Source organism: Chiloscyllium plagiosum, chromosome 4, assembly GCF_004010195.1.
Source record: "Chiloscyllium plagiosum isolate BGI_BamShark_2017 chromosome 4, ASM401019v2, whole genome shotgun sequence".
In the NCBI taxonomy this organism is placed as follows: Eukaryota; Metazoa; Chordata; class Chondrichthyes; order Orectolobiformes; family Hemiscylliidae; genus Chiloscyllium; species Chiloscyllium plagiosum.
Window position 1 is genome coordinate 2,264,794 of NC_057713.1, and position 13,620 is coordinate 2,278,413.

General features: G+C 45.2%; 1 protein-coding gene across 1 annotated transcript in view; it reads left to right on the top strand.

The window, feature by feature from the left end:
- The window catches only part of LOC122548758, a 33,924-nt gene that overhangs the window by 1,708 nt on the left and 18,596 nt on the right, over positions 1-13,620 (top strand). Inside the window, exons 2-4 of the mRNA XM_043687525.1 lie at positions 1,233-1,294; positions 10,559-10,665; positions 12,869-13,038. Coding sequence (XP_043543460.1) covers positions 1,233-1,294; positions 10,559-10,665; positions 12,869-13,038 — 339 coding nt within the window. The remainder of the gene's footprint in view (positions 1-1,232; positions 1,295-10,558; positions 10,666-12,868; positions 13,039-13,620) is intronic.

The window sequence follows — 13,620 nt, forward strand, 5'->3', positions numbered from 1 at the left end:
CTCCATGTCCACTCTGTCCATGCCTTTCAGTATTCTTTAAGAGATTCTCAATGAGAATTTACCCCTTCTCCCTTCTATCTAAACTCCATCGATTACAGACCCAGAGTCCTCAACCACTCCTCATATGGACCAATCTTTCATTCCAATGATCATTCTTGTAAGCCTCCTTTGGACTCCCTGTAGCACTAGAATGTTCTCCCTTAGATATGGGGTACAAAACTGCTCTCCACGTTCCAAATGTGGTTTGACCAGAGCCTGATACAGCCTCAGCAGTATATCCCTGCTCTTGTATTCTAGCTCTCTTGCAATGAATGCTAGCAACACATTTGCCTCCCTAACTGCCAACTGATCATTTGTGTTAACCTTAACAGAATCCTGAATTAGGACACCCAAGTCTGTCTGTGCTTCAGATTTCCAAAACCTTTCCTAGTTTAGAATGTAGTCTGTGACTCTATCCTTCTTACCAAAGTGAATAATTTCCCACTTTCGAACATTGTATTCCACTTTGAGCTTTACCAAATGGTCAGTTAGACTCGAAACATCAACTCTTTTCTCTCCTTACAGATGCTGCCAGACTTGCTGAGATTTTCCAGCATTTTCTCTTTTGGTTATTGTATTCCACTTCTTTGTTCACTCTCATTGCCTGTCCTTCTGCAGCCTCCTTGCTTCCTCAACACTATACCTGTCCTTTCACCTATTTTTGTGTCATCTACAAATTTAGTAACAATGCCTTCAGTTCCTTCCTCTACATTGTTAATGTATTATGTGAAAGGTGTGGTCCCAACCTGCAGTCTGGCCTACATGTGACTCCAGACTCTCAGCATTGTGGGGAAAGGCCCTAGCTATGCAGTTGTTTCAATTGCAACAAAATCTCAACAAAGAGATGAAACTGGACTGGTCACCTGGCATTGATGTAGGCACTGGAAAAACAATGGCAGAAACAGCCCTGTCAACCCTGCGAAGTGCTCCTCACTAACATCTGGGGGCTAGTGCCAAAATTGGGAGAACTGTCTCACCGACTAGTCAAGCAACAGTCTGACATAGTCATACTCACGGAATCATATCTTGCAGACAATGTCCCAGACCCCACCATCACCGTCCATGGATATGTCCTGTCCCACCAGCAGGATAGACCCAGCAGAGGTGGCAGCACAGTGAGACACAGTTGGGAGAAAGCTGCCCTGGGGGTCCTCAACATTGACTCTGGCCCCAATGATGTCTCATGGCTTCAGGTGAAACATGGGCAAGGAAACCACCTGGTAATTATTGCGTACTGTCCTTGGCTGATGAATCGGTACCCCTCCATGTGAACATCACTCGGAGGAAGCACTGCGGGTGGTAAGGGTACAAACTGTCCTCTGGGGCGGGGGATTTCAGTGTCCCACCACCAAGAGGGGCTCAGCAGCAGCATTATAGTGGTGCTGGAAAAGCACAGCAGGTCAGGCAGCATCCAAGGAGCAGGAGAATCGACGTCTCGGGCAAAAGCCCTTCCAGCACCACACTCTAATCTTGACTCTAATCTCCAGCATCTGCAGTACCCACTCTCTCCTTCAGCAGCATTACTGATTGAGCTGGTCGGGTCCTAAAGGACATAGCTGCTGGACTGGGTCTACGGCAGGTGGTGAGGGAACCAACAAGAGGGAAAAGCATACCTGACCTCATCCTTACCAATCTGCTGGCTGCAGATGCACCTGTCCATGACCATATCGGTAAGCGTGACCACTGCACGGTCTTTGTGGAGGCGAAGTCCTGCCGTCACACTGAGAATACCCTCTGTCGTGTTGTGTGGCACTACCACCGTGCTAAATGGGATAGACTTTGAACAGATCTAGCAACTCTAGACTGGGTATCCGTGAAGCGCTGTGGGCCATCAACTGCAGCAGAATTGTACTCCAGCACAATCTGTAACCTCATGGCCTCACGTGCCAAACAATGACTGTCTTCAACAAGAGACAATCTAATCACTACCCCTAGACATTCAATGGTATTATCATTACTGAATCCACCATTATTGACATTCTGGGTGTTACCATTGACCAGAAACTCAACCAGCCACATACAGTCACACAGCAGAGAAACAGACCCTTCAGTCCAATCATAATCCCAAACTAAACTAGTCCCACCTGCCTGTGCTTGATCCATATCCCTCTCCAAACATTCCTGTACTTATCCAAATGTCTTTTAAACATTATAACTGTACCTGCATCCACCACATCCTCTGGAAGTTCATTCCACACACAAACCACTCCTGCGTCCCAAGAAAAAAATCCCCCTCATCTCTTTTTAAAATCCTTCTCCTGTCAACCTAAAAACATGCCCCCTAGTCTTATTATCCCCCACCTGAGGGAAAAGACACTTGCCATTCATATCTATGTCTCTCATGATTTTATAAACCTCTATGAGGTCACACCTCAACGTCCCACACTCCAGTGAAAAGAGTCTCAGACTATCCAGCCTCTCCTTAAAACTCAAACCCTCCAGTCCTGGCAATATCCTGATAAATCTCTCTCCAGCTTAATAATATCCTTCCTATAACAGGGTGACCAGAACTGGACACAGTATTGCACCAGTGCGCTGTACAACCTCGACATAACATCCCAATTGCTATACTCCAAGGTCTGAGCAATGAACACAAATATGCTAAACGCCTTCTTAACCATCCAATCTACATGTGATGCAAATTTCAAAGAATTATGTACCTGAACCCGTTGGTCTCTCTGTTCTACAACACCGCCCAGGGCCCGACCATTAATTACATAAGTCTTGCCTTTGTTTGTTTTGCCAAAATGTAGCACGGTGAAGAAGGTTATCGGAGATCACAGAGAGATCTTGATCAATTGGGTGAACGGACTGAGGAGTGGCAGATGGAGTTTAATTTGGATAAATGCATAATGGATAAATTCCTCAGCTCATTCATCCATTTGGTCAAGATCCCTTTGTAATCTTCAATAACCTTCTTCAGTGTCCACTATACCACCAATTTTGGAGTCATCCAGAATCTTACTAAGCATGCCTTCTATATTCTCATCTAAATCATTTATATAAATGTCAAACAAAGCAGGACCCCGAACCGATCCCTGTGGAACACCGCAGGTCACCGGCCTCCAGTCTGAAAAGCAACCCTCCACCATTACTCTGTCTCCTGTCATTAAGCCAGTTATGTATGCAATTGGCAAGCTCACCGTGAACCCCATGTGACCTAACTTTTCTCCAGTAATTAGTCTACCGTGTGGAACCTTGCCAAAGGCTTCACTAAAGTCTGAATAAACAACATCTTTTGCTCCGTTGTCAGCAATCTTCTCGGATACTTCATCAAAAACCTCAATCTAAGTCTCCTTGCACAAAACCATGCTGACTATTCCTATTCAGTCCTTGTCTCTCTGAATGTATATAAATCCTATCTTTCAGAATCACCTCCAACAATTTACCTTGACTGATGTCAGAATCACAGGTCTGTAGGTTCTAGGCTACTCCTAACATCCCTTCTTAAACAAAGGCACAGCATTAGCCACTCTCCAGTCTTAGAATCCTTACAGTGTGCAAACAGGCCCTTCAGCTCAACAAGTCCATACCCACTCACCAAGGAATATCTCACCCAAGCCCATTCCCCATTACTCTACATTTACCCCTGACTAATGCACCTATGAATACTATGGGCACTGTAGCACCTGACCTGCACATCTTTGGACTGTGGGAGGAAACCGGAGCACCCAGAGGAAACCCATGCAGAAAAGGGGGGAACGTGCAAACTCCACACACAGAGTCATCCGAGGCTGGAATCGAACCTGGGTCCCTGGCGCTGTGAGGCAGCAGTGCTAACCACTGCCCCATCTGGCATCTCACCCATATTTATAAATTGTATGAATTTTTTTGCATGGAGCCCCACAATTTCCTCCCTAATTCCCATAACGTTCTAGGATACACTAGATAAGGTCCTGGAGATTTATCCACATTTATATTTTCTAAGACATCTGTCATTTCCTATTTTGTAATGTAAACTTTTTAAAAATCAATATTTTCCTGAGCTCTCTAGCCTCCATTTCTTTCTCTATAGTAAAAGCTGACATGAAATATTCATTTAATATCTCTCCCATCTCCTGAGTTAGATGACATCTTTGATCTTTGAGATCCTACTCTCTTTCTACTTGCTGTCTTGCTCTTAATGTATTTGTAGAATCTCTTTGGATCATCCTTAACTTTACCTGCCAAGGCTATCTCATATCCCCTCTTTGCCTTCCTGATCTCCCTCTTAAGAATGCCCCTACACTCTTCATGCTGTTCAAGAGGATCATTTGTGCCCAGTTGTCAATATCTAATATATGATTCATTCTTCTTCTTGGCAAGAACCTGAAGACCTTTATTCATCCATTGTTCTTTGATCCCACCAGCCTTATCTTTTTCTCTTAACAGGAACATGATGACTCTGAACTCTTGTTATCACACTCTTGAAAGCCTCCCATTTATTTGGACATCCTTTTACATCCTTCTACAGTGCAGTATTGGTCCTTCAGCCCTCGATATTACGCCAACCTGTGGAACCAATCTGAAGCCTATCTATCGTACACTATTCTATTCTTGTCCATATGACTATCCAATGACTATTTAAATGCCCTTAAAGTTGGCGAGTCTCCTACTGTGGCAGGCAGTGGGTTCCACGCCCCTACTACTCTCAGTGAACAGTCAATCAACTTGCAAAAGTTCTTGTCTCAGACCATTAAAATTTACCTTATTCCAATTCAAACCTTTATAATCTTTTCCATAACTATTTAAACATAAATAAAATGATGACAACTGGTTGCAAAAGGTTCCCCTGCTATCACTTCAGTCACTTGCCCTGCCTTATTACCGAAGAGAAGGTCAAGTTTTGCTCTTTCTCCAGTAGGAACATTTACATATTGATAAAGAAAATCTTCCTACTGTTAACATTTAACAAATTCTTCATCATCCAAGCCTTGACATTTATAGTAGTCCCAGTCACTGTTTGGAAAATTAAAATTACCTACTATTTGAACCTTACAATTCTTACATATATGGGAGATTATAAGCACAGTAACTATAAAAGCAGGTCAGAGCTAGAATGTTAAGATATGCACAGATAGGGATTGACAGGAGTCCTCGGGTGAGGGTGTTAAATTGGAGGAAGGTGATCTACAACAATGTTAGGCAGGAACTGGAGAATTTTGATCAGAGGCAGCTGTTTGAGGGTAAATCCACATTGGACAGATGAAAGTAGTTCAAACAGCAGTTGATAAAAGTTCAGGAGTGGCACTTACCTGTGAGAATGAAGGATAGTTATGGCAAGTTACGTGAACCTTGGATGACCAGGGTTGTTATGACCTTAGTCAAAAAGAAAAAGGAAGCAAATGTAAGGTCTAGGAGGATGGGAACTGACAAGTCCTTGAAGTATATAAGGAAAGCAGGAAAGAACTTAAGCAAGGAATTAGGGCTAATGGGGTCATGAAAAGTTGTTAGCAAACAGGATTAAGGTGAATCCCAAGGCTTTTTATACAGACATAAAACATAAGAGGGTAGCGAGGGAAAGGGTCAGCTCACTCAAGGACAAAGGAGGGAATGTATGTGTGGAGCTAGAAGAGGTAGGTGATGTCTTAAATGAATACCTTGTATCAGTATACGCCAAAGAGAAGGAATTGGTGGATGATGATCTCAGGGAAGGGAATGATGAATTTCTAAGCCAAGTTGCTATTAAAAAGGAAGAGGTGTTGTGGATCTTAAAAAGTATTAAGGTAGATAAGTCCCTGGGTCCTGATGGGATCGATCCCAGAATATTGAGGGAGGCAACAGAACAAATTGCTGGAGCATTGACAAACACCTTTGTATCCTCTTTGGCCACAGGTGAGGTCCCAAAGGGCTAGAGAATAGCAAATGTTGTCCCATTGTTTAAAAAGGGTTACAGGGAAAATCCAGAAAATTACAGGCCTGTGAACCTCACATGTGCTAGGGAAATTCTTGGAAAAGATTCTCATGGACAAGATCTATAAGCATTTAGAAGTAAGTGGACTGATTAGTGATAAAAAGCATGATTTTGTACATGGGGAGGTCGTGCCTCACTAACTTGATTGAGTTTTTTAAGAAGGTGATGAAGGTGATTGATGAGGGAAAAGTGGTTGATGTTGTCTACATGGACTTCAGTAAAGCCTTTGAGAAGGTCCCTCATGGTAGACTGGTACAAAAGGTGAAGTCACATGGTATCAGGGGTGAGCTGGCAAGATGGTTACAGAACTGGCTTAGTCATAGGAGACAGAGGGTAGTGGGGGAAGGATGCTTTTCAGAATGGACAGTTATGACTAGTGGTGTTCCGCAGGGATCAGTGCTGGGACCTCTGCTGTTTGTAATCTACATAAATGATTTGGAGGAAAACGTAGCTGGTCCAATTAGTAAGTTTGCAGATGATACAAAGATTGGTGGAGTTGTGCATAGTGAGGATTGTCAGAGGATACAGCAGGGTATAGATCAGTTGGATGCACGGGCAGAAAAATGGCCGATGGAGTTTAATCCAAACAAATGTGAGGTGATGCATTTTGGAAGGTCAAGTACAGGTGGAAATTATACAGTGAATGGCAGAACCCTTGGGAATGTTGAAATGCAGAGGGATCTGGGTGTGCAGGTCCATAGTTCACTGAAGGGGGCAGTGCAGGGAGATAAAGTAGTGAAAAAGGCTGATGGCATACGTGTGTTCATTGGAAGGGACAGTGAGTATAAGGGTAGGCAAGTTATGCTGCAGCTTCACATAACTTTAGTGAGGCCCTACCTGGATTATTGTATAAAGTGCTGGTTGCCACATGACCAGAAGGATGTGGATGCTTTGGAGAAGGTACAGATATGGTTAACCAGGATGTTGCCAGTACGGGGGATTTTAACCATGAAGGAAGGTTGGTAGACTAGGTTTGTTTTCACAGGAACACAGGAGGTTGAGGGGTGATATGATAGAAGTTTATAAGATTGTGAATGGCATGGATAGGGTGGGAAGTAAGAAGCTTTTTCCCAGGGTAGAGGGGTTATTATTGGGGGACACAGGTTCACGGGGCGGGGGAGGTAATTTAAAAGAGATTGCGAAACAGTTTTTTACACACAGGGTGGTGAGTGCCTGGAGGAGGTGGTGGAAGCAGGCACAATAGCAGCATTCAAGAAGTACCTGGACAAATACCTGAATAGGAAGGGAATCGAGCGATATGGATCCTGCACATCCACCAATGTCATTTATTGTATCCGTTGCTCCCGATGCGGTCTCCTCTACATTGGGGAGACTGGGCGCCTCCTAGCAGAGCGCTTTAGGGAACATCTCCGGGACACCCGCACCAATCAACCACACCGCCCTGTGGCCCAACATTTCAACTCCCCCTCCCACTCTGCTGAGGACATGGAGGTCCTGGGCCTCCTTCACCGCCGCTCCCTCACCACCAGACATCTGGAGGAACAACACCTCATCTTCCACCTCGGAACACTTCAACCTCAGGGCATCAATGTGGACTTCAACAGCTTCCTATTCCTGATGAAGGGCTTTTGCCCGAAATGTCGATTTTACTGCTTCTCGGATGCTGCCTGAACTGCAGCACCACTAATCCAGAATCCTGTAACAGAAGGCAGTTTTAATATGGAAGGGCAGAATATGTCAGTGCAAGCCTGGAGAGCTGAAGGGCCAGCTCCTGTGCTGTATTGTTCTCTGAATACTGCAGCGAGTAACTCCCCTCCTGATTCTCCAGAGCCTGTCCACCATCTACAAGGCACAATTCAGGAGTGGGATGGAATACTCCCCACTTCCCTGGATGAGTGCAGCTCCAACAACACTCATTAAGCTCGACATCATCCAGGACAAAGCAGCCCGCTTGATTGGCACCACATCCACTCCCTCCACCACCGAAGCACACGCTACTGCTGCTGAGCTATCTATAAGATGCACTTCAGAGATTCACCAAAGATCTTAAACAGCAGCCTCCAAACGCACAACCACTTCCATCTAGAAGGACAAGGGCAGCAGATACATGGGACCACCACCCCTGCAGATTCCTCACCGAGTCGCTCACCATCGCTGGGTCAGAATCCTGGAATTCCCTCCCTAAGGGCATTGTGGGTCTACCTACAGCACATGGACTGCAGCTCACCACTAACTGACTCCAGAGATTCCTGAAAGATCACTGTCACTACCTCCACAATCTCCTCCAGAACTCTGGAGTGTAGTCCATCTGGTCTGGGTGATTTATCCACCTTCAGACCTTTCAGCTTCCCAAGCCCCTTCTCTTTAGTGATGGCCACTGCACTCACTTCTGTCCCTGACTTTCTTGAAGTTCTGGTATGCTGCAGGTGAAAACTGATGCAAAATATCCACTCACTCCCTCTGCCGTTTCTTTGTTCCCCATTCTCCAGCCTCACTTTCCAGAGTCCCACTGTCCACACTTGCCTCTGTCTTACCTTTTGTACAGCCATAGTTGCCTCATTCTCCCCTCAGTAGGTGGTTCTTCTCAGTGAAAGTGGGTATTGCAGATGCTGGAGATCAGAGTTAAGATTAGAGTGTAGCTGGTCAGGCAGTGTCCAAGGAGTAGGAAAACCGACGTTACGGGCAAGAGCCAATTTTCCTGCTCCTCGGATGCTACCTGACTTCCTGTGCTTTTCCAGCACCACTCTAATCTTGAAGTTTCTTCTTCTACCTCCCAGTTTTTATTTTTTATTCAGAGGATCTGGTTGTCACTGGGTGTGGCCACATTTATAGCCCATTCCCAATTGCCCAAGAGTCAACCATACTGCTGTGGGTCTGGAGTCATGTAGACCAGAACAGGTAAAGCAGCAGTTTCCATCCCTAAAAAACATTCGTGATCCAGGTGGATTTTTACAACAATTGACAATGACTCCATGGTCCTCATTAGATTTTTAATTCAAGATTTTATTCAATTCAAATTCCACCTTCTGCCATGTTGGGTTTCAAACCCAAGTCCCCAGAACATTATCTGGGTCTCTGGATTAAGAGTCTGGTGATATTACTACTAGGCTATTGCCTCCCAGAAACTCGGGGGGGGTTTTGCTATTCCACCATCTTTCCTGCTGGACTCCACTTCCAGTCAACTCCGGCCAGCTCTCCCCTCGTGTCTTTGTAGTTACCTTTATTTAATAGTAATACCATTCCATCTGATTCCAGCTTCTTTCCCCTCAAACTGCAGGGTTAATTCGAACTTCTTCTGTTCACTGCCTACCAGGGTTTCCTCCACCTTAAACTCCCTCAGCAAGTCAGCCTCATTCCTCACTAGGGAAAGGCGATGGCCTTGTGCACTGTTAACCCAGAGACCCATTTGGACCCGGGTTTGAATCCTGCCATGGCAGAGGGTGGAATTTGAATTCAATACAAATCTGGAATTAAAACTCTAATGATGACCATGAGTTGTCAGAAAAAGCCCATCTGGTTCACTAATGTCCTTTGGGAAAGGAAGTTGCCATCCTTACCTGTTCTGGCCTACGTGTGACTCCACACCCACAGCAATAGGATTGGCTCTTAACGGCCCTCTGGGCAATTAGGGATGGGCAATAAATGCTGCTTAAGCCAGTGGCACCCTGATCCCATGAATTAATAAAAAGAACTCGCTACATCCAGAATTGGATATTCCCTCATGGACTCTACCACAAGCTGGTCCAAAAAACCCATCCTGTAGATATTACACAAATTCCTTTTCTTGGGAACCACTGCCAGCCTGGTTTTCCCAATCCACCTGCATATTGAAGTCCCCATGATGATTGTAATAGTGCCTTTCTTCCATGCCTTTTCTATCTCCTGATTAATTGCCCCACATCCTGACTACTGCTAGGAGGCCTGCAAATAACTCTTTTTTTTCCTTTGTGGTTCCTCAACTCTCCTCACACAGCTTCTACACCTTCTGACTCGATATCACCTTCTTACTATTGGTTTAATTTCATTTTTGACTAACAAGGCAGCCCTGACCCCGCTCCCCAGCTGCCTGCCCTTTCATTCAGTTGCAGATTCTTAGGTATTTAATTCCCAGCTCTGATCCCTTTGCAGCCACGCCTCTGTGGCCAGTGACTTCTGATTTATTCATTAGTAGGCTGTCCAGCATTTATTAGGCGGAAGTGTGTACTGCAGATGCTGGAGATCAGAGTCGAGATTAGAGTGATGCTGGAAAAGCACAGCAGGTCAGACAGCATCCGAGGAGCAGGAAAAATCGACGTTTCGGGCAAAAGTCCTTCATCAGGAATGCCCTGAAACCTCGATTTTCCTACTCCTCGGATGCGCCTGACCTGCTATGCTTTTCCAGCACCACTCTAATCTGAACTCTGTCCAGCATTTATTGCCCATCACAAGCTGCTTTTGAGAAGATGGGGGTAAGCTGCTTTCTTGAACCACTGCAGTCCACCTGCTGTAGGTTGACCCACAATGCCTTGAGGAAGGGGATTGCAGGATTTCGACAGTTGTAACAGCTTCTTGTTCCTTTGTATCTCTGGGGTCTGGAGAATGATGAGGAATTGCTGGGAATGCCCTGCATTTCTGGGCCCACAGTGTAAAACCTGTTTTTTGTTTGTTGTTCCTGTTTTCCGACAGACAATCCATGACTTGTTCCTTGCTCTGTCTGAGATGGGATTTGAGGAGAGTCGGGTGCAGGCTGCAGTGCAGGCTGGAATCTTCAATGTGCACGACGCTACTGAATGGTCAGTCACTGACTTCACACACTGCTATAAAACCTTTCTCATTGCTTACAGTTATGATATGAACCAAAAAAGGTAATGGTTTACACTTATACAGCACCTCCCGTGGGTTAAACTACAAAAGTACAGGAGTGGCTATACCAGAGGGGGCAGAGGCTTGGAAATACTTTTATTTAATTCATTCATGAGACATGGACGTTACTGGCTAGGCCAACATTTATTGTCCATCCCTCATTGCTCAGAAGGTGGAGTAAACCACATTGCTATGGGACTAGAATCTCACGTAGGCAGACCAGGGAAGGATGGCATTTCCTTCCCTAAAGGGCATGAGTGAGCCAGATGGGTTTTCCCAATGATTGACATTGAAGTCAAAGTCATCATTAGACCATTAATTCCAGATTTTTGTATTGAATTCAAATTCCACCATCTGCCATGGTGTGATTTAAACCCAATTCCCCAGAAAGATACCTAGGTCTCTGGGTTAACAGTCTGACGATAATACCACTCAACACTCTCCTCCCCCCACGTCAGGTAACTCACTTCCTAACTCTCAAAGCCTGTCCAACACTCACAAGGCACAAATCAGGAGTGGGATGGAATACTCCCCACTTGCCTGGATGGGTGCAACTCCAACACCACTCAAGCAACTCAACACCATCCAGAGCAAAGCAGCCCACTTAATTGGCATCACATCCACCACTGACGCTCAGTAGCAGCAGTGTGTACCATCTACAAGATGCACTGCAGAAATTCACCAAAGATCGTCAGACAGCACCTTCCAAACCCACAACCACTTCCATCCAGCAGATACAACCCGCAGGTTCCACTCACAGCCACTCACCATCCTGACTTGTTTGCATATCACTGTTCCTTAAGTGTTGCTGGATCAGAATCCTGGAATTCCAAAGATATGGCCAAAAATCACTGGATTTGGGAGAAGTACCAATGGATTGGAAAACTGCCATGTGCCAACCCTCTTCAAAAAGGGAGGGAGGCAAAAAGCAGCTGATTAACCTAGTGTGCATTGTTGGAAAACGATTGAAATCAATTGTTAAAGAATACCAGAATGTTTGGAAATTCATAATCTAATCAAGCAGAGTTCAGCATAGCTTCATGAAAGGGAAATCATATCTCACTAATTGATTAAGTTTCTTGAGGAAGACTCAACCTGACTGGATAGAGACAGAGGCTGAGCTGCTGTAATGTCTTGTTACTAATCCCCGTCAGTCGGCCTGTCAACACTATGGGTGATGTTACCAACTCACTTTGAACTGTTACCTTGAGGTAGATGCACTGACAGAGACCCTTGCTTTTCAGAAGTGTGGATAAGTAGTGATGAATGATATACCCCTCATTCATGTCTGTCCAGTGAGGAAATGCTGCCATTGAGGGTACTATCTCTCAGATGAGGCATTCAACCCTTTGGCCTTTTGATCTTGATTCACTTTTTTAGGTGGGCGGCACGGTGGCACAGTGGTTAGCACTGCTGCCTCACAGCGCCTGAGACCCGGGTTCAATTCCCGCCTCAGGCGACTGACTGTGTGGAGTTTGCACATTCTCCCCGTGTCTGCGTGGGTTTCCTCCGGGTGCTCCGGTTTCCTCCCACAGTCCAAAGATGTGCAGGTTAGGTGAATTGGCCACGCTAAATTGCCTGTAGTGTTAGGTGCAGGGGTAAATGTAGGGAATGGGTCTGGGTGGGTGCGCTTCGGCGGGTCGGTGTGGACTTGTTGGGCAGAAGGGCCTGTTTCCACACTGTAAAGTAATCTAATCTAATCTAAAGTAATCTAATCTAATCTAAAACCCAGGACCTGTCTGGTAAATGGCAAAGATCTCATGGCCAGTGTTTCAAAGGAGAGAGGAGAGGAATTTTCCCCAATGTTTTTGGCCAATATTTATTCTTCAATAAGCCTCACTAAGCAGATTAGCAGATCTTTCTCAGATTGCTGGCTGTGGAATTTGCTGTGCACCCATTGACTGCAACAAGTGAGTATCTTTCAGATAGACTGTTGGCTGTCCTGGAGTCGGGAATCAACTTTCTCTTTGAGCCTCATTGTCGTGCGTGTATGTGTGCGCACATGCATATGTCTTTGAATGATGGTGGGGTTGCTGAGTGCGATATGTTGCACGTGGATTCTGTGGCTTCACTTGCTCCGTGCTGTTTAGCAGACATCTGCTGTTGTATTGCTTAGTTTCTGATGTTCCACAGGTTGCTCCAAGGGGGGGATTGCACCAAGCGTGGTCAGGAGTCACGGGCCTCAACACCTGGGGCGATGTCAGCATTTAACCCACCACTTGCTCAGGGAGTGACTCTTCCACTGACCGAACCACCAGATGACCAGAGACACATTCCGCCTGGCACACGGAATCCACCTGAAGGTAAAACCCGCGGAATGGGGCAGTAGCCAGGTCTTTTTCATTCATTTGTTTGTGTTATTTTGATGATCAAGCACAGCTGTCTTGAATACTGGTTTTTGACTATTTGTTCAAGCATGTGCTGATAGAGTCCAGTCTAGACTAGCTAGACTAAACATTGTGTGGAGTATGGAAAATGGAGTCTTTTATGCCATTTTTGACTGCATAGACATCCTATGTTTCAAATTCTAATCTTATTTCATAGTAAGAAACAGATGCTCATTCTATATCATAGTTTGATATTGTTAATGTCTTCTTCACCCAGTCAAGGATCCATTAGTCCTATCCTAGCCTGGTACTGTTTTCAGTGAGTTCTCTTCAATCTTGAGCTTATCAGTGATAGGCAACATGGATCTGTGCGGGGGAGATCGTGCCTTACCAACTTAATAGAGTTCTTTGAGGAAGTGACCAAGTTGATAGATGAAGGAAGGGCTGTAGATGTCATATACATGGACTTTAGTAAGGCGTTTGACAAGGTTCCCCATGGTAGACTAATGGAGAAAGTGAAGTCACATGGTGTGCAGGGTGTTCTAGCTAGGTGGATAA